At 47.7% G+C, this 23,397-nt stretch overlaps 1 protein-coding gene across 2 annotated transcripts in view; it reads right to left on the bottom strand.

Moving 5' to 3' along the window:
* Window positions 1-23,397, bottom strand: part of dnm3a (dynamin 3a) — a 105,480-nt gene that overhangs the window by 21,922 nt on the left and 60,161 nt on the right. For both annotated transcript variants that reach the window (XM_041790973.1, XM_041790974.1), the window contains one exon: window positions 10,351-10,460. In XM_041790973.1, the coding sequence (XP_041646907.1) occupies window positions 10,351-10,460 (110 nt within the window). The remainder of the gene's footprint in view (window positions 1-10,350; window positions 10,461-23,397) is intronic.

The raw sequence follows: 23,397 nt of genomic DNA, 5'->3' as shown, positions 1-23,397 counted from the left end.
ACCTATCATTAGATCAATATGAAGTGATCTGGGGACTTTCTAAGGGGCTTGGACCTTGATGAAGGTGGGGAGAGGGGTTGTCCTCCACTGGGACTTTTATGGATAATCAAAATCTATTTTGATGCTGTTGTATTACTCTCAGCCAGATTTCAGGTAGAATTTTCCTCCCCCAATGATTGTGGAGGCATGGAGCCTTGCCACAAACGATTACAGGAGGTGGAGCAATGCAGACTATAGTTGGGCTCACCTCCATGCACAGCACTGGCTCCAGAACCAAACTCCTGGAGAGGGGCTTGACTCTGTCTCCTTTTCTGGAGTTTCCCTGGGTGAGGTGCCAGGTGGATGTGGGGATAATCACAAGCCCCTGAGTGAACGTCGCTACGTTGAGGTTCTCCCGGGTGAACAAGAGGGTCGCCGCCCTGCGAATGACAGTGGCAGGGGGTAAGACTGACTTTGTGGGGTGGGGGTAAGACTTTGGACTTATGTGCTGAACAGCAGTTTGGAGTAACAGCCTTCATGGAGTCTCGAGTTGGGGTCCTGGAGGGGTACTAGGGGGCTTCAACGCTCACGTGGGCAACGATGGAGAAACCTGGAGGGGTTTCTAACCTAAACAAGGAGTGTGGGTGAACTGGAAACGTCTAGCAGAGGCCCCTGTACATGAGGTATTCAACTCCCACCTCCAGAAGAACTTCCTGTGCATCCTGTGGGAGCATGGAGGCATGGAATCTTTCATTGTGGAAGCAACTATTAGGAGCTGTGGCTCGAAGACTATCGCTGCCTGGCGTGGCGTCAACCTGAGAACCCACTGGTGGACACAAGCGGTGAAGGAAGCCATCAAACTGAAGAAAGAGGCCTTTCAGACATGGCTTGCCCAGGGTTCTCTGGAAGCAGCTGACAGGTACCAGGCAGCTCGGAGGGCTGCTGCTTCAGCAGTTGCAGAAGCAAAAACCTAGGTGTGGGAGGAGTTCAGGGAGACTATGGAGAAGGACTTTCCCCAGAGATGTTCTGGCAAACCATCGGACGACTCAAGAGGGGAAAGCTGGGCTTCTCTCAGGCTGTTCTCAGCAAGAGTGTGGAACTGCTGACCTGGACTGGGGATGTTGTCGGGTGGTGGAAGGAACACTTTGAGGAACGTCTTAATCCAGCCAATGCGTCCTCCAAGGGGGCAGAGTCTGAGGGTCCAGAGGAAGGCTCATCTATATCCTTGTCAGAGGTCACCAAGGTAGTCAGAAAGCTCCCCGGTGGCAAGGGGGCAGGAATGACTGAGCACTGCCCTGAGATGCTGAAGGCTTTGGATGTTGTTGGGCTGTCATGGCTGGAGGCCTTTTCAATGTTGCGTGGAGGTCTGGGGCAGTACCTGTGGAGTGGCAGACCAGGGTAGTGGTCCCCATTTTTAAATAGGAGTACCAGAGTGTGAGCTCCAATTATCGGGGTATCATACTACTCAGCCTCCCTGGAAAAGTTTACTCTAGGATGATGGAAAGGAGGCTCCATCTGATTGTCGAACCTCGGATTCAGGGGGAACAATGTAGGTTCTGTCCAGGCTGTGGGACAGTGGACCAGCTCTTTACCCTTTTGGGGCTTCTTGAGGGAGCATGGGAGTTTGCTCATCCAGTCTACATGCATTTTGTGGACTTGGAAAAGGCCTACAATCATGTCCCTCATGGGGTTATGTGGAGGGTACTGCAGGAATAAAGGGTCCTGGGGCTGCTGAGGTGTGCCATCAGGTCCCTGTATGACCAAAGTGAGAGCTGTGTCCTGTCAGGGACATTTCCATTGCATGTTGGCCTCTGTCAAGGCTGCCCCTTGTTTCTGATTCTGTTTGTGATTTTCATGGAAAGGATCTCAAGGCACAGCTGGGGGTTCAGGAACTTCAGAATTTCATCTCTGCTTTTTGCAGATGATGTGGTTCTGTTGCCGTACTCAGCTGAGGACCTCCAGCAGGCATTGGGATGGTTTGTGGGGGAGTGCAAAGCGGTAGGGATGAGTCAGCACTTCCAAATTCAAATCCGTGGTTCTCTGCCAGAAATTGGTGGATTGCCCCCTCTGAGTGGGGAGTGAGTCCTGGCCCCAAGTGAAGGAATCCAAGTATCTTGAGGTCTTCATGAGTGAGGGTAAAAGGGAGCATGAGATTGACAGGTGGATTGGCACAGCAGCAGCAGTACTGCAGGCATTGTGCCGGACCGCTGTGGTGAAGAGGGAGCCGAGCCTAGAGGCAAAACTCTCAATCTACCAGTCGATCTACCATTCAACCCTCACTCATGCTTATGAACTCTGGGTAATGCAGAAAGAATGAGATCCCAGATACAAGCTGCTGAAATGAGTTTTCTCTGAAGGGCGGCTGGGCTCAGCCTTAGAGATAGGGTGAGGAGTTCAGACATCCAGAAGGAGCTAGGAGTAGAGTAACTGCTCCTTTGGAGTCAGTTGAGGTGGTTCAGGCATCTGATCAGGATGCCTCCTGGTCGCCTCACCGTAAAGGTGGATGGATGGATGGATGATTTTATCACCTATAAGATGTCAAAAAAATCAGCTGGTAAAATAAATATACAAAGACTACACTAGTGCTGGTAATTAAAGTCATTTCACTGTAATAACTAATCCTTCTGAGTAACAAGGCCACCCACTCTTCTGGTGCTGATCTGATCAGACCAGGAACTGATGAGAAAAAAAAGCATAAAGCATTTGATCACAGGTCTGTCTGCTGATCGCAGTGAAATGGTTTGACAAAAATGGATTCAACAAACACTGGAACAAAAAGTTCAACACCTACGTTTCCGTCCATCACCCCTGCTGACAGTGAGAATACAGGAGGGACAGATCTACACTGTATTGCCAAAAGTATTGGCTCACCTGCGTGGACTCATATGAACTTAAGTGACATCCCATTCTTAATCCACAGGGTTTAATACGACGTGGGTCCACCCTTTGCAGCTATAACAGCTTCAACTCTTCTAGGAAAGCTTTCCACAAGGTTTAGGAGTGTGTTAATGGGAATTTTTGACCATTCTTCCAGAAGCACATTTGTGAGGTCACACACTGATGTTGGACCAGAAGGCCTGGCTCTCAGTCTCTGCTCTAATTCATCCCAAAGGTGTTATATGGGGTTGAGGTCAGGACTCTGTGCAGGCTAGTCAAGTTGATCCACACCAAACTCTCTTCTCCATGTCTTTATGGACCTTGCTTTGTGCACTGGTGCACAGTCATGTTGGAACAGGAAGGGGCCATCCACAAACTGTTCCCACAAAGTTGGGAGCATGGAATTGTCCAGAATCTCTTGGTATGCTGAAGCATTCAGAGTTCCTTTGACTGGAACTAAGGGGCCAAGCCCAGCTCCTGAAGAACAAGCCCACACCATAATCCCCCCTCCACCAAACTTTACACTTGGCACAGTGCAGTCAGACAAGTACAGTTCTCCTGGCAACCACCAAACCCAGACTGGTCCATCAGATCGCCAGATGGAGAAGCGCCATTTGTCACTCCAGAGAAGGCGTCTCCACTGCTCTAGAGTCCAGTGGCGGCATGCTTTACACCACTACATCCCACGCTTTGCATTGCACTTGGTGATATATGGCTTGGATGCAGCTGTTACCATGGAAACCCATTCCATGAAGCTCTCTACCACTGTTCTTGAGCTAATCTGAAGGCCACATGAAGTTTGGAGGTCTGTAGCCATTGACTCTGTAGAAAGTTGGCCACCTCTGCGCACTATGACCTCAGCATCTGCTGACCCCACTCCGTCATTTTACGTGTCCTACCACTTGGTGACTGAGTTCCTGTCGTTCCCAATGGCTTCCACTTTGTTCTAATACCACTGACAGTTGACTGTGGAATATTTAGGAGTGAGGAAATTTCACCACTGGACTTGTTGCACAGGTGGCATCCTATCACAGTACCACACTGGAATTCACTGAGCTCCTGAGAGCGAGCCATTCTTTCACTAATGTTTGTAGAAACAGTCTGCATGCCTAGGTGATGATTTTATACACCTGTGGACATGGAAGTGATTGGAATACCTGATTTACATTGTTTAGATGGGTGAGTGAATACTTTTGGCAATACACTGTAGATGACATGCTGGTCCACCTGTACCTGTTCCCCTCTTTGAATACCTTTACCAGAAACCAACACCTCTCAAAAGGCTCTGCCTGGACCCTGGATTGGTAAAACAAGCCAGGGTCTGAAGTTGGCCAACCATCATCATGTTTTCTAACACCTCATGAGTAAGTACATTTTATCTGTGAAGTACCTCTCACAGATTTACGTCACAAACTGCTTCACAACAGTTAAAATGAAAACACAACAAACAGCAAAGCATCAAAAACATTAAACGCCACACAAAATCAACGTTTAGATCAAAAGCCACTCTGAAAAGATGAGTCATCTGACGAAGCAGCTGATTGAAACTGAAGTGGAAGAGTTCTGAAGAGTAGGAGCCACATACTCAAAAGCATGGCCACCTTTAGTTTTTAAATTAACTTGAGGAACATCAAGGAAACCCTGGTCAGAAGACCTGAGGACCAGAAGTCTGGGGATGTAGGGAAGAAGCAGGTCAAAGATATAATCAGGCGCCTGCCCATGAAGGGATTTATAAACAAGGATCTTATGTAAGAAAATGTAAGGGAAATAAAATCGTGATGTGAGTGTGATAGTGGACCTAGTCAGCAACCTGCAGCAGCATTTTGAACCAGTTCTAACTGACTGAGAGGATTTATTCAAGCAGGTAAAAGAGAACTCTAACAGTGAAGCTGGGAGGATATAAAAGCATGAATGAGCGTTTCTAACTCAGCTGTAGACACGACAGATTTCCAAAACAAGAATGGGTCAGTGACTTGACATGTTGGTCTGAAGGCATTAGATGATCAAGTTTTACCCCGAGGTTTAAACATTTTGCTCTTAAAGAAGAAGACAGGGAGCCAAAACATTTCTCAGCATGATTAGAGATGTTCTCTGAGGCGATGATGAGAATCTCAGTTTGATCAATATTTAACTGAAGAAAGATATCACTCAGCCTTCATGGCGGTCAAACAGTCGAGCAACATAACTTCATCAGTTTCAGAGGGTCTGAAAGACATAAACAGTTGAATGTCATCAGTGTACAAGTGGGATGACACTCCTTTGAATTTACTGATAGTGCGCTGAAGAAAGCACATATTGGGAGAATAAAATAGGCCCAAGACATGGCAGCACATTTAGAAACATGTGGACAGCAGCAGAGCCAGTCAGGGCCACTCCCTGTGACACCGACCCACTGTCTGAGTTTGTCGATTAAAATGTTATGGTCCAAACACAGAGCTCAGGTGAGGAGAACCACACCTGAGTATTTACCTGCACCTGAGGACATGATGTCTTTAGAAACTCTAAGAGCTGACTCAGCTTAGTGTTCTGGTCTGAAACCCTGACTGGAATTTATCCAGAATACTGAGCGGTTCAGACACAGCAGTTTTGAAATTGGCCTGTAATTGTGATGGGCAGAGGGGTCTAGGTCAAGTTTTTAAGAGGAGGCTCTGGACTAAAGGACAGATGAAATAAAATTAGGGCTGTCAAAGTTAACGCGTCAATATCGCGTTAACTCAAATGACTTTTAAGGCCACTACTTTTTTTTGTCGCACGATTAACGCACATGCGTTCTGTGTGACCCTCGACCCATCCCGTAGTTTGCCAGATCAGGAAGTGGCGCCATGGATAAAGGACAGAGACTTTTGAATGACAGGTTCAGCTTTCAGATCATGTCAGATAAGACTGAAGTTATTTTCTCCTACTGTCAACATGAACGGAGTTACCAGGAGTTCGTAGAGTCTTATAGCCCGCACCACTCGCTAGCCGAGCACACCGCTAATGCAGAGAGCCGCCCCCTCCATGCTGGATTTGTTTACAATGGAGACGCTCAGACAACTCTACAGGGATGGACTCGCTATCTGGCATACCGGGCGTTTCCCGATGTGCCGATGCACTTTAGGGCCTGTATGATTTATTCATTTATCTATATCTGCTGTGAACTGGCTCTACAGCTGCACTGACCCTTTATATTGACTGCTGACTGGTCCGATCACGTCTCCTAAAGGTCCGTTCACCCCCTGCTCCCATCCACGCTCAGCTCCTGCTTGAAAGTGAAAGTATTCGGAAGAAAACGAAACTTACTAAAACAATCGACTGGAACTGTAAATAAACGCCAAATTTAAAACAATCTAGATGCTGCAAAAGTGTCAAAGACTCTGCAGTGCCTACAGGAGGGTCTGATGCTGGTGAATGTACAGCTGCATCATGAGGAGGAGGAGGAGACAGAGCAGCAGAGGCTGGTGTGTGACAGGAGAGCAGAGGTTAGTGAATGAGCTCTGTAGAGTATCAGAATAGAAGCTGAAAGCATTATTAGACTGTGGCTCTCCTTTATTTAGGAAGAAAAATGGTTTTAGATTAAATCTGTAGCTCTTCTATGATCTGAAGAATGAAAAGATGGTTCAGTCCTCTTACTACACCTTAAAAGTTCTCCACTCAGACTTCTTTTACTTTGTGTGTTCATGAGTTTTGAAAAGCAGCTTCACGTGTCTTTACTATTATTCCAGTCAATCTACTGGACTGTTTCAGTCATTTCTTACTGTCAGCATTTATCTTACATTTGGGAATTTTTTTAGTTTGAAAGTAAGAAATATGATAAATAATAGCAGACATTTTTAAGTAATGACTTGCTTTTTCTCTTGAGCAGGGCAGATGTGTCCACCTTACTCACGTCAGAACAGTGAAACACCATTAGATGTGTCTGTGCCTTACTGCTGAGCTCTTAGAGGAGACTTGACTTCTCCCAGTGATCTGTGGGGTAATTAAAGGGATGTTTCTGTGAACCTTTATTTCCCTCATGTGAGGCTGAAATTCTCTGCTTTAGTGTGAAGGATCAGGAATGATCTTTGAGTAATTTAAACTTCACTGACCATGCTCTTTATGTCCATGTGTGATGATGAGATCTGTTGTTCTGTGTTCAGCTGCTGAGAACAGAGGAGGTAACTTCTAGAAGTTTAAAGTTTGACTCTACATTGTGGTATTATTCAGTAATGTTACATTAAGGTCAGTATCTCCATCTGTTGGTCTTGAGTTTACCATGTTATGCTCTCAGCAGATTTTTGCAGCGTTCAGTATTTCTGAGCTCAGACTAGAGAATGTTCTGGACTTTATCTGTTGTTGTTTTGGGTTGTTGACATGAACAAACATTTGCATAAAGAAAACATTTTTGTCCACTTGTATTGATAAGGGTATTTAAATCTTGAGAAAAAGTACTGTAAGGTGCATTTTGAAAAAAAGTGCGATTAATTTGCGATTAATCTCAAGTTAACTATGGAATTTGTGAGATTAATTGCAATTAAAAATTTTAATCTATTGACAGCCCTAAATAAAATACAACCGTGATCAGAAACATACAGATCTTCAGAGCAAACAGAATCAGCATTGAAACCAAAGGTAAAAACAAGGTCCAGGGTGTGACCCTTACTGCGTGTGGGACCGGACACATGTTGGATAAAGCTGAAGGACTTGGATATTCATAAAATCAGCAGCAAAGCTGATAGAAGTATGATCAATATACATGTTAAAGTCACCAACCATGAGAATGTTCTCCAAGTTAATGATGGATGATAGAAAATCACCAAGTTCTTAAATTAAACAACGATTGAAACCAGGTGGGCGTTAAATTAAAACAAGGCTTGTAAAAAATTTTCTGCCATGTTTGGGTCAGAAATACCAAATCCAAGCGTTTGGCAGTGAAAGACTGTTTAGGATGAAAGACTTATTTACAATAGAGCATTTATCAAAGTCATCCTAATGGGCACAGACCTTCGCTCTAAGCAGCACAGGCCCGAGTCAGAGGGTTAGGGTAAGTGAAGACTGGCCCACCCGCAGCGGAACAAAATGCATGGCGTGATGTACCATCCGTGATTACAGTCTGAACGTGATGGTTAACCTGGGCAGGTGGAGCTGCCAGTAATAACCAGTGGGGGATGCTAAAATGTGAAACCGCGGTCTGAGATGACATAGGCAGAGGGACATGATTCCAGTGTGTGCGAGTTGGGGCTGGGCGATATGGACCAAGATGTATGTCTCGATATATTTTAGCTATATCTCGATATTCAATATAGAAATGGATATATTTGTCTGTGAAGAAGGAATAAAATCAGATTCAGTTCTGAGTTAAATCCACATGAACTGAATACTCTCTTTTATTGAACCAGTTGCATAGGTTGACATGTACATTAATTACATGAAAAGAAACTACCTGTATATAAATTAATAAAGAATTAAATAAATTCAATCAAGAAACAAAGTAAATTATTAAAGCAATAAGTCAAGTAAAGTAATAAGTACATTTCTTCTCTGCAAAAGCAAATACATATAGCTGTGCAAATAAGCAAAATATAAAAGAGATCATACAAAACACAAATACGTGTTGCTAGACGTCAAGCAAGGTACCGATATGTATTTGAGTGTATTAAATCACATATAAATCCGTATATTATTACGCTTTATGCCTCTTCCTGCCTTTGGTTCATAAGTTGGTCAGCATGCTTTCACACCTCAAACAAACCGCACCAGCGGTTTGTTAGCGGTCTCCATGTTGTCTCTCTGATGTTGTGGTGAGAGGGGGAGGGGGAGGGAGGCGTTAGAGGACAAAGAGCAACACAGAGTCAAGAGAAGTAGGCGAAATGGTGACTCGTGTTTAAGTATTTTAACATAAAACGAATTATATCGATAAAACAATATTGTCCTGTGTCATATCTCATATAGAAATATATCGATATAAATTAAAATCTCGAGATACCGCCCAGCACTAGTGGGATTGGCAGGGAAACAGCACCCAGATTGTTAGGATGGAGTCCATCTCTCCTGAAAATGGAGCATCTTTCCCAGAACAAATCAAAACTGATGACAGGGAATGGTCTGAACCTTGCATGCAGACTGCTGAGGAGTCTGCTGAAGCAGCCCATCCCAGGACCGACAGTGGGGATGAGACCAGAGATGACGACTGACTTCTCACAACAAGCAAGGAACTTCAGGAGATTTTCAAAGTCAAATTCTGTCGCCTGGGACTGCTGGAGGGTTATATACTTTGATCCAACGTGGACTATTATTCTTCTAATGGAAGACGGAAGTGACGGCAGTAAATCATGGAGTTTTTCTAAGGAAGAATCACTGATGAGCAGTGTAGAGGGAGGGGGGTTGTGGGCGGTGCCATGCTCAGTGAGCGCGGCAGGTTGGGATGCCACTTTTTGATCCATCGAGCCAAAGAGCCACTGCCACAGGAAAGCCAGAGGAGCGAGTGACCCGCTGCCTCTACGGTGCTGGAGTGAAGTTCAGCAGGGAGTGGCGGGATGTGGTACGAGCTTTCGCCCAGGTACATGCTCTGAGGAGTTGATAGGAGGCGACTGAGCAGGCTGCAGCTGTGAGTCCCCAACCAGTGAAGGAAAAGCAAAGGTTCTGCAGTTGGACTGGACAGGATCCAGGTGATTGAAAAAGATGGTCCTGTTCTTCTTTGTGATGGTGTAGAGCTCACTGAGGCTTTGGGTTTAGTCCCACGCCAGAGCCAGCAATCCCCAGAAGCAGGGTCCGGAGCAGGACCAGCGGACAGGGGAAGAAGTACCGTAGCAGGAGTAGCAGCCGTCCTGGCAGGAGAGGTAGAGCCTGAGGCCGCCGTCTGGAACGTAGCAAGATAGGGAGCCGTCGTTGATGCAGGGCCAAAGAGGAATGCTTTTCTGCCTCCTGGATTGGGTAGAGATTTTAAATTCTTTGCTCTAACTCAGAAACCTTTTGACTGAGACTGGAACAGTTCCATCCAATGACTTGACGATTGAAATCACATAAGCATTGAGTAATATACTTAAAAACAAATGGAAAATAAAAAGGTCAGAGTTAAGAAGCTATTTTAAAGAGTGTTTTTGCAGCCTGACACGTGGTTCCATTCCTGAAATCATAACATGACCCCACTTAACCATAACAAACACAGCTTGACCGTTGGAAGAGGCCGATATCTTAAAAACTGAGGGGTGTGTTAAAAAAAAACAAAAATTATTGTTATTGAGGCCCTAAGGGAATGAAAATGCAAACAAATTTATACAGCTTCTCTTCTGGTGAGGTTGTTAAAGGGTCAAGCTCAATGCCCCAGGTGACCGCCAACCTTTGCCAATGGTAAAATTGCCCTCAGTAGTGTGGCTGGTGTTCATGTAACAGTCTGGTTATGTACTGCTTTTATTCATCGCATGCACTAGGACCAAATTCACGTGTTTAATCCAGTAATGATGGCTTTGAACTGACCCAGTCTGTGAGACTGTTGACACCAGTTTAGTCAAAGAACCCCCACCACTCTTCACTAACCTGTGCTCAGTGTTAAAGAGAGCGAAGACAAACTCTCGGGACATGAAGCTCTTCTCCACGTCTCGGAGCTTTAAGTTGTCCAGAGGCAGCATGTACTTCTTCTCCTTCTCCTGAAACACAGAGATAATGTCTGACAAAGGTATGCAGAGTAAAATCAAGCAGCAGAAACCCAAAAACCACACTCACTGAACACTCAGGAGCTTTATTTTAAATACACAGTTCATATCTGAGGAGAAGAGCTGGCAAAGGGACCATGTGTCTGATTAAGATGTCAGTATAGAGACAGATGAACCAGGATGACACAGACTAACCAGGACGAAACAGACTAACAAGGACAATACTGAAAAACCAGGATGAGACGGACTATCTGGGACAAGACAGATTAACCAGAACGAGAAAGACAAACAAGGACTATACAGACTAACCAAGACTAGACAGACAAACCAGGACGAGACAGACTAACCCCAGGATGAGACAGACTAACCAAGATGAGACAGACAAACCAGGACGAGACAGACTAACCCCAGGATGAGACAGACTAACCAAGATGAGACAGACAAACCAGGACGAGACAGACTAACCCCAGGATGAGACAGACTAACCAAGATGAGACAGACAAACCATGGCGAGACAGACTAACCCCAGGATGATACAGACTAACCAAGACGAGACAGACAAACCGGGACGAGACAGACTAACCCCAGGATGAGACAGACTAACCAAGACGAGACAGACAAACCGGGACGAGACAGACTAACCCCAGGATGAGACAGACTAACCAAGACGAGACAGACAAACCAGGACGAGACAGACTAACCCCAGGATGATACAGACTAACCAAGACGAGACAGACAAACCAGGATGAGACAGACTAACCCCAGGATGATACAGACTAACCAAGACGAGACAGACAAACCAGGACGAGACAGACTAACCCCAGGATGACAGAGACTAACCAAGACGAGACAGACAAACCAGGACGAGACAGACAAACCAGGACGAGACAGACTAACATGGACGATACAGACTAACCAGGACAACACAGACCAACCAGGACGAGACAGATTAATTATGACGACAAAGACTAACCAGGATGAGACAGACCAACCAGGACGAGAAAGACCAACCAGGATGATACAGACTTACCAGGACAACACAGACTAACCAGGACGAGACAGACTAACCAGGACGACACAGACTAACCAGGACGAGACAGACTAACCAGGATGAGACAGACTACCCAGGTCGCGACAGACTTACCAGGACAAGAAAGACTAACCAGGACGACACAGACTAACCAGGATGAGACAGACTAACCAGGAAGACACAGACTAACCAGGATGAGACAGACTCACCAGGATGAGACAGACCAACCAAGATGAGACAGACAAACCAGGACGAGACAGACTAACCCCAGGATGAGACAGACTAACCAAGATGAGACAGACAAACCATGGCGAGACAGACTAACCCCAGGATGATACAGACTAACCAAGACGAGACAGACAAACCGGGACGAGACAGACTAACCCCAGGATGAGACAGACTAACCAAGACGAGACAGACAAACCGGGACGAGACAGACTAACCCCAGGATGAGACAGACTAACCAAGACGAGACAGACAAACCAGGACGAGACAGACTAACCCCAGGATGATACAGACTAACCAAGACGAGACAGACAAACCAGGATGAGACAGACTAACCCCAGGATGATACAGACTAACCAAGACGAGACAGACAAACCAGGACGAGACAGACTAACCCCAGGATGACAGAGACTAACCAAGACGAGACAGACAAACCAGGACGAGACAGACTAACCCCAGGATGATACAGACTAACCAAGACGAGACAGACTCACCAGGATGAGACAGACAAACCAGGACGAGACAGACTAACATGGACGATACAGACTAACCAGGACAACACAGACCAACCAGGACGAGACAGATTAATTATGACGACAAAGACTAACCAGGATGAGACAGACCAACCAGGACGAGAAAGACCAACCAGGATGATACAGACTTACCAGGACAACACAGACTAACCAGGACGAGACAGACTAACCAGGACGACACAGACTAACCAGGACGAGACAGACTAACCAGGATGAGACAGACTACCCAGGTCGCGACAGACTTACCAGGACAAGAAAGACTAACCAGGACGACACAGACTAACCAGGATGAGACAGACTAACCAGGAAGACACAGACTAACCAGGATGAGACAGACTCACCAGGATGAGACAGACCAACCAGGACGATACAGACTGATCAGGACGACACAGACTAACCAGGACGAGACAGACGAACCAGGATGAGAAAGACCAACCAGGACGATACAGACTAACCAGGACAAGACAGACTAACCAGGACGAGACAGACTAACCAGGACGAGACAGACTAACCAGGACGAGACAGACTAACCCCAGGATGATACAGACTAACCAAGAGGAGACAGACAAACCAGGACGAGACAGACTAACCCTAGGATGACAGAGACTAACCAAGACGAGACAGACAAACCAGGACGAGACAGACTAACCCCAGGATGATACAGACTAACCAAGACGAGACAGACTCACCAGGATGAGACAGACAAACCAGGACGAGACAGACTAACATGGACGATACAGACTAACCAGGACAACACAGACCAACCAGGACGAGACAGATTAATTATGACGACAAAGTCTAACCAGGATGAGACAGACCAACCAGGACGAGAAAGACCAACCAGGATGATACAGACTTACCAGGACAACACAGACTAACCAGGACGAGACAGACTAACCAGGACGACACAGACTAACCAGGACGAGACAGACTAACCAGGATGAGACAGACTACCCAGGTCGCGACAGACTTACCAGGACAAGAAAGACTAACCAGGACGAGACAGACTAACCAGGACGACACAGACTAACCAGGATGAGACAGACCAACCAGGACGAGACAGACCAACCAGGATGATACAGACTTACCAGGACAACACAGACTAACCAGGACGACACAGACTAACCAGGATGAGACAGACTAACCAGGAAGACACAGACTAACCAGGATGAGACAGACTCACCAGGATGAGACAGACCAACCAGGACGATACAGACTGATCAGGACGACACAGACTAACCAGGATGAGACAGACTAACCAGGAAGACACAGACTAACCAGGATGAGACAGACTCACCAGGATGAGACAGACCAACCAAGATGAGACAGACAAACCAGGACGAGACAGACTAACCCCAGGATGAGACAGACTAACCAAGATGAGACAGACAAACCATGGCGAGACAGACTAACCCCAGGATGATACAGACTAACCAAGACGAGACAGACAAACCGGGACGAGACAGACTAACCCCAGGATGAGACAGACTAACCAAGACGAGACAGACAAACCGGGACGAGACAGACTAACCCCAGGATGAGACAGACTAACCAAGACGAGACAGACAAACCAGGACGAGACAGACTAACCCCAGGATGATACAGACTAACCAAGACGAGACAGACAAACCAGGATGAGACAGACTAACCCCAGGATGATACAGACTAACCAAGACGAGACAGACAAACCAGGACGAGACAGACTAACCCCAGGATGACAGAGACTAACCAAGACGAGACAGACAAACCAGGACGAGACAGACTAACCCCAGGATGATACAGACTAACCAAGACGAGACAGACTCACCAGGATGAGACAGACAAACCAGGACGAGACAGACTAACATGGACGATACAGACTAACCAGGACAACACAGACCAACCAGGACGAGACAGATTAATTATGACGACAAAGACTAACCAGGATGAGACAGACCAACCAGGACGAGAAAGACCAACCAGGATGATACAGACTTACCAGGACAACACAGACTAACCAGGACGAGACAGACTAACCAGGACGACACAGACTAACCAGGACGAGACAGACTAACCAGGATGAGACAGACTACCCAGGTCGCGACAGACTTACCAGGACAAGAAAGACTAACCAGGACGACACAGACTAACCAGGATGAGACAGACTAACCAGGAAGACACAGACTAACCAGGATGAGACAGACTCACCAGGATGAGACAGACCAACCAGGACGATACAGACTGATCAGGACGACACAGACTAACCAGGACGAGACAGACGAACCAGGATGAGAAAGACCAACCAGGACGATACAGACTAACCAGGACAAGACAGACTAACCAGGACGAGACAGACTAACCAGGACGAGACAGACTAACCAGGACGAGACAGACTAACCCCAGGATGATACAGACTAACCAAGACGAGACAGACAAACCAGGACGAGACAGACTAACCCCAGGATGACAGAGACTAACCAAGACGAGACAGACAAACCAGGACGAGACAGACTAACCCCAGGATGATACAGACTAACCAAGACGAGACAGACTCACCAGGATGAGACAGACAAACCAGGACGAGACAGACTAACATGGACGATACAGACTAACCAGGACAACACAGACCAACCAGGACGAGACAGATTAATTATGACGACAAAGACTAACCAGGATGAGACAGACCAACCAGGACGAGAAAGACCAACCAGGATGATACAGACTTACCAGGACAACACAGACTAACCAGGACGAGACAGACTAACCAGGACGACACAGACTAACCAGGACGAGACAGACTAACCAGGATGAGACAGACTACCCAGGTCGCGACAGACTTACCAGGACAAGAAAGACTAACCAGGACGACACAGACTAACCAGGATGAGACAGACTAACCAGGAAGACACAGACTAACCAGGATGAGACAGACTCACCAGGATGAGACAGACCAACCAGGACGATACAGACTGATCAGGACGACACAGACTAACCAGGACGAGACAGACGAACCAGGATGAGAAAGACCAACCAGGACGATACAGACTAACCAGGACAAGACAGACTAACCAGGACGAGACAGACTAACCAGGACGAGACAGACTAACCAGGACGAGACAGACTAACCCCAGGATGATACAGACTAACCAAGACGAGACAGACTCACCAGGATGAGACAGACAAACCAGGATGAGACAGACTAACATGGACGATACAGACTAACCAGGACGAGAAAGACAAACCAGGATGAGACAGAATAACCAGGAAGAGAAAGACCAACAAGGACAATACAGACTAACCAGGACAACACAGACCAACCAGGACGAGACAGATTAATTAGGACGACAAAGACTAACCAGGATGAGACAGACCAACCAGGACGAGACAGACTACCCAGGTCGAGACAGACTTACCAGGACAAGAAAGACTAACCAGGACGACACAGACTAACCAGGATGATACAGACTAACCAGGAAGACACAGACTAACCAGGATGAGACAGACTCACCAGGATGAGACAGACCAACCAGGACGATACAGACTGATCAGGACGACACAGACTAACCAGGACGAGACAGACGAACCAGGATGAGAAAGACCAACCAGGACGAGACAGACTAACCAGGAAGAGACAGACTAACCAGGACGAGACAGACTAACCAGGACGACACAGACTAACCAGGACGACACGGACTAACCCGGACTAGACGGACTAACCAGGACGACACAGTCTAACCAGGACGAGACAGACTAACCAGGACGACACAGACTAACCAGGACTAGACAGACTTACCAGGACAAGAAAGACTAACCAGGACGACACAGACTAACCAAGACTAGACAGACTAACCAGGACGAGACAGACTAACCAGGACGAGACAGACTAACCAGGACGACACAGACTAACCAGGATGAGACAGACTCACCATGATGAGACAGACAAACCAGGATGAGACAGACTAACCAGCACAATACAGACTTACCAGGACAAGACAGACTAACCAGGACGACACAGACTTAACCAAGACGACACAGACTAACCAGGATGAGAAAGATTCACCAGGACGAGACAGACTAACCATGAAGATACAGACTAACCAGGACGACACAGACCAGCCAGGACAAGACAGACTAACCAGGACGACACAGACTTACCAAGACGACACAGACTAACCAGGACGAGACAGACTAACCAGGACGAGACAGACTAACCAGGACGAGACAGACTAACCAGGACCAGACAGACTAACCAGGACGACACAGACTAACCAGGATGAGACAGACTAACCAGTATGACACAGACTAACCAGGATGACACAGACTGACCAGGACGAGAAAGACTAACCAGGAAGACACAGACTGACCAAGGCGACACAGACTAACCAGGCGAGACGGACTAACCAGGACCACACAGACTAACCATTACGAGACAGACTAACCAGGACGAGACAGACTAACCAGGATGAGACAGACTAACCAGGACGACACAGACTAACCAGGATGAGACAGACAAACCAGGACGAGACAGACTAACCAGGACCACACAGACAAACCAGGACTAGAGAGACTAACCAGGACGAGACAGACTCACCAGGATGAGAAAGACTAACCAGGACGACACAGACCAACCAGGACAAGACAGACTAACCAGGACTACACAGACTTACAAGACAACACAGACTAACCAGGAGACAGACTAACCAGGGCGAGAGACAGACTAACCAGGACGACACAGACTAACCAGGACGACACAGACTAACCAGGACGACACAGACTAACCAGGATGAGACAGACTAATCAGGATGAGACAGACTAACCAGGATGAGACAGACTAACCAGGATGAGACAAACTAACCAGGACCACACAGACTAACCAGGACGAGACAGACTAACCAGGACGAGACAGACCAACCAGGATGAGAAAGACTAACCAGGACGAGACAGACTAACCAGGACGAGACAGACTAATCAGGACGAGACAGACTAACCAGGACAAGACAGACTAACCAGGACCACACAGACTAACCAGGACAACACAGACTAACCAGGATGAGACAGACTAACCAGGACGACACAGACCAACCAGGACAAGACAGACTAACCAGGACGACACAGACTAACCAGGACAACACAGACTAACCAGGATGAGAAAGACTAACCAGGACGACACAGACTAACCAGGATGAGAAAGACTAACCAGGACGACACAGACCAACCAGGACAAGACAGACTAACCAGGGCGACACAGACTAACCAGGAGAGACAGACTAACCAGCACGACACAGACTATCCCGGACCAGAAAGACTAACCAGCACTAGACAGACTAACCAGGACGAGACAGACTAACCAGGACGAGACAGACTAACCAGGACTAGAAAGACTAACCAGGAAGAGACAGACTAACCAGGACAACACAGACTAACCAGGAATAGACAGACTAACCAGGACGACACAGACTAACCAGGATGAGAAAGACTAACCAGGATGAGACAGACTCACCAGGACAACACAGACTAACCAGGGCTGACACAGACTAACCAGGACGAGACAGACTAACCAGGATGACACAGACTCACCATGACGAGACCGACAAACCAGGAATAGACAGACTAACCAGGACCACACAGACTAACCAGGGCAGAGCGGACCAACCAGGATGACACAGACTAACCAGGATGAGACAGACTAACCAGGACGAGAGAGACCAACCAGGACGATACAGACTAACCAGGACAACACAGACCAACCAGGACGAGACAGACTAACCAGGGCGACACAGACTAACCAGGGCGACACGGACTAACCAGGACTAGACGGACTAACCAGGGCGACACAGTCTAACCAGGGCGAGACAGACTAACCAGGACGACACAGACTAACCAGGATGAGACAGACTCGCCAGGATGAGACAGACAAACCAGGACAAGACAGACTAACCAGGACCACACAGACTAACCAGGACTAGACAGACTTACCAGGACAAGAAAGACTAACCAGGACGACACAGACTAACCAAGACTAGACAGACTAACCAGGACGAGACAGACTAACCAGGACGAGACAGACTAACCAGGACGACACAGACTAACCAGGATGAGACAGACTCACCATGATGAGACAGACAAACCAGGATGAGACAGACTAACCAGCACAATACAGACTTACCAGGACAAGACAGACTAACCAGGACGACACAGACTTAACCAAGACGACACAGACTAACCAGGATGAGAAAGATTCACCAGGACGAGACAGACTAACCATGAAGATACAGACTAACCAGGACGACACAGACCAGCCAGGACAAGACAGACTAACCAGGACGACACAGACTAACCACGACGACACAGACTAACCAGGACGAGACAGACTAACCAGGACGAGACAGACTAACCAGGACGAGACAGACTAACCAGGACCAGACAGACTAACCAGGACGACACAGACTAACCAGGACGAGACAGACTAACCAGGATGACACAGACTAACCAGGATGACACAGACTGACCAAGACGACACAGACTAACCAGGATGACACAGACTGACCAAGACGACACAGACTAACCAGACGAGACGGACTAACCAGGACGAGACAGACTAACCAGGACGAGACAGACTAACCAGGACGAGACAGACTAACCAGGATGAGACAGACTAACCAGGACGACACAGACTAACCAGGATGAGAAAGACCAACCAGGACGAGACAGACTAACCAGGACAACACAGACCAACCAGGACTAGATAGTCTAACCAGGACGACACAGACTAACCAGGATGAGAAAGACTAACCAGGACGACACAGACCAACCAGGACAAGACAGACTAACCAGGACTACACAGACTTACCAAGACAACACAGACTAACCAGGACGAGACAGACTAACCAGGACGAGACAGACTAACCAGGACGACACAGACTAACCAGGACGACACAGACTAACCAGGACGACACAGACTAACCAGGATGAGACAGACTAATCAGGATGAGACAGACTAACCAGGATGAGACAGACTAACCAGGATGAGACAAACTAACCAGGACCACACAGACTAACCAGGACGAGACAGACTAACCAGGACGAGACAGACCAACCAGGATGAGAAAGACTAACCAGGACGAGACAGACTAACCAGGACGAGACAGACTAATCAGGACGAGACAGACTAACCAGGACGAGACAGACTAACCAGGACCACACAGACTAACCAGGACAACACAGACTAACCAGGATGAGAAAGACTAACCAGGACGACACAGACCAACCAGGACAAGACAGACTAACCAGGACGACACAGACTAACCAGGACAACACAGACTAACCAGGATGAGAAAGACTAACCAGGACGACACAGACTAACCAGGATGAGAAAGACTAACCATGACGACACAGACCAACCAGGACAAGACAGACTAACCAGGACGACACAGACTAACCAGGACGAGACAGACTAACCAGGACGACACAGACTAACCAGGATGAGAAAGACTAACCAGGACGAGACAGACTAACCAGGAAGAGACAGACTAACCAGGACAACACAGACCAACCAGGACGAGACAGACTAACCAGGACGACACAGACTAACCAGGATGAGAAAGACTAACCAGGATGAGACAGACTCACCAGGACAACACAGACTAACCAGGACGACACAGACTAACCAGGATGAGACAGACTAACCAGGATGACACAGACTTACCAAGACGAGACAGACTAACCAGGACGAGACAGACTAACCAGGACCACACAGACTAACCAGGACGAGACAGACCAACCAGGATGACACAGACTAACCAGGATGAGACAGACTAACCAGGACGAGAGAGACCAACCAGGACGATACAGACTAACCAGGACAACACAGACCAACCAGGACGAGACAGACTAACCAGGACGACACAGACTAACCAGGACGACACGGACTAACCAGGACTAGACGGACTAACCAGGACGACACAGTCTAACCAGGACGAGACAGACTAACCAGGACGACACAGACTAACCAGGATGAGACAGACTCGCCAGGATGAGACAGACAAACCAGGACAAGACAGACTAACCAGGACCACACAGACTAACCAGGACTAGACAGACTTACCAGGACAAGAAAGACTAACCAGGACGACACAGACTAACCAAGACTAGACAGACTAACCAGGACGAGACAGACTAACCAGGACGAGACAGACTAACCAGGACGACACAGACTAACCAGGATGAGACAGACTCACCATGATGAGACAGACAAACCAGGATGAGACAGACTAACCAGCACAATACAGACTTACCAGGACAAGACAGACTAACCAGGACGACACAGACTTAACCAAGACGACACAGACTAACCAGGATGAGAAAGATTCACCAGGACGAGACAGACTAACCATGAAGATACAGACTAACCAGGACGACACAGACCAGCCAGGACAAGACAGACTAACCAGGACGACACAGACTTACCAAGACGACACAGACTAACCAGGACGAGACAGACTAACCAGGACGAGACAGACTAACCAGGACGAGACAGACTAACCAGGACCAGACAGACTAACCAGGACGACACAGACTAACCAGGACGAGACAGACTAACCAGGATGACACAGACTAACCAGGATGACACAGACTGACCAAGACGACACAGACTAACCAGGATGACACAGACTGACCAAGACGACACAGACTAACCAGACGAGACGGACTAACCAGGACCACACAGACTAACCAGGACGAGACAGACTAACCAGGACGAGACAGACTAACCAGGATGAGACAGACTAACCAGGACGACACAGACTAACCAGGATGAGAAAGACCAACCAGGACGATACAGACTAACCAGGACAACACAGACCAACCAGGACTAGATAGTCTAACCAGGACGACACAGACTAACCAGGATGAGAAAGACTAACCAGGACGACACAGACCAACCAGGACAAGACAGACTAACCAGGACTACACAGACTTACCAAGACAACACAGACTAACCAGGACGAGACAGACTAACCAGGACGAGACAGACTAACCAGGACGACACAGACTAACCAGGACGACACAGACTAACCAGGACGACACAGACTAACCAGGATGAGACAGACTAATCAGGATGAGACAGACTAACCAGGATGAGACAGACTAACCAGGATGAGACAAACTAACCAGGACCACACAGACTAACCAGGACGAGACAGACTAACCAGGACGAGACAGACCAACCAGGATGAGAAAGACTAACCAGGACGAGACAGACTAACCAGGACGAGACAGACTAATCAGGACGAGACAGACTAACCAGGACAAGACAGACTAACCAGGACCACACAGACTAACCAGGACAACACAGACTAACCAGGATGAGACAGACTAACCAGGACGACACAGACCAACCAGGACAAGACAGACTAACCAGGACGACACAGACTAACCAGGACAACACAGACTAACCAGGATGAGAAAGACTAACCAGGACGACACAGACTAACCAGGATGAGAAAGACTAACCAGGACGACACAGACCAACCAGGACAAGACAGACTAACCAGGACGACACAGACTAACCAGGACGAGACAGACTAACCAGGACGACACAGACTAACCAGGATGAGAAAGACTAACCAGGACGAGACAGACTAACCAGGACGACACAGACTAACCAGGATGAGAAAGACTAACCAGGACGAGACAGACTAACCAGGAAGAGACAGACTAACCAGGACAACACAGACCAACCAGGACGAGACAGACTAACCAGGACGACACAGACTAACCAGGACGACACAGACTAACCAGGATGAGACAGACTAATCAGGATGAGACAGACTAACCAGGACGACACAGACCAACCAGGACAAGACAGACTAACCAGGACTACACAGACTTACCAAGACAACACAGACTAACCAGGACGAGACAGACTAACCAGGACGAGACAGACTAACCAGGACGACACAGACTAACCAGGACGACACAGACTAACCAGGACGACACAGACTAACCAGGATGAGACAGACTAATCAGGATGAGACAGACTAACCAGGATGAGACAGACTAACCAGGATGAGACAAACTAACCAGGACCACACAGACTAACCAGGACGAGACAGACTAACCAGGACGAGACAGACCAACCAGGATGAGAAAGACTAACCAGGACGAGACAGACTAACCAGGACGAGACAGACTAATCAGGACGAGACAGACTAACCAGGACAAGACAGACTAACCAGGACCACACAGACTAACCAGGACAACACAGACTAACCAGGATGAGACAGACTAACCAGGACGACACAGACCAACCAGGACAAGACAGACTAACCAGGACGACACAGACTAACCAGGACAACACAGACTAACCAGGATGAGAAAGACTAACCAGGACGACACAGACTAACCAGGATGAGAAAGACTAACCAGGACGACACAGACCAACCAGGACAAGACAGACTAACCAGGACGACACAGACTAACCAGGACGAGACAGACTAACCAGGACGACACAGACTAACCAGGATGAGAAAGACTAACCAGGACGAGACAGACTAACCAGGACGACACAGACTAACCAGGATGAGAAAGACTAACCAGGACGAGACAGACTAACCAGGAAGAGACAGACTAACCAGGACAACACAGACCAACCAGGACGAGACAGACTAACCAGGACGACACAGACTAACCAGGATGAGAAAGACTAACCAGGATGAGACAGACTCACCAGGACAACACAGACTAACCAGGACGACACAGACTAACCAGGATGAGACAGACTAACCAGGATGACACAGACTTACCAAGACGAGACAGACTAACCAGGACGAGACAGACTAACCAGGACCACACAGACTAACCAGGACGAGACGGACCAACCAGGATGACACAGACTAACCAGGATGAGACAGACTAACCAGGACGAGAGAGACCAACCAGGACGATACAGATTAACCAGGACAACACAGACCAACCAGGACGAGACAGACTAACCAGGACGACACAGACTAACCAGGACGACACGGACTAACCAGGACGACACAGACTAACCAGGATGAGACAGACTCGCCAGGATGAGACAGACAAACCAGGACAAGACAGACTAACCAGGACCACACAGACTAACCAGGACTAGACAGACTTACCAGGACAAGAAAGACTAACC

This window comes from Cheilinus undulatus, linkage group 7 (genome assembly GCF_018320785.1).
Source record: "Cheilinus undulatus linkage group 7, ASM1832078v1, whole genome shotgun sequence".
In the NCBI taxonomy this organism is placed as follows: Eukaryota; Metazoa; Chordata; class Actinopteri; order Labriformes; family Labridae; genus Cheilinus; species Cheilinus undulatus.
The sequence above is the reverse complement of the archived record's forward strand: the minus strand, read 5'-3'. Positions and strand labels throughout refer to the sequence as shown.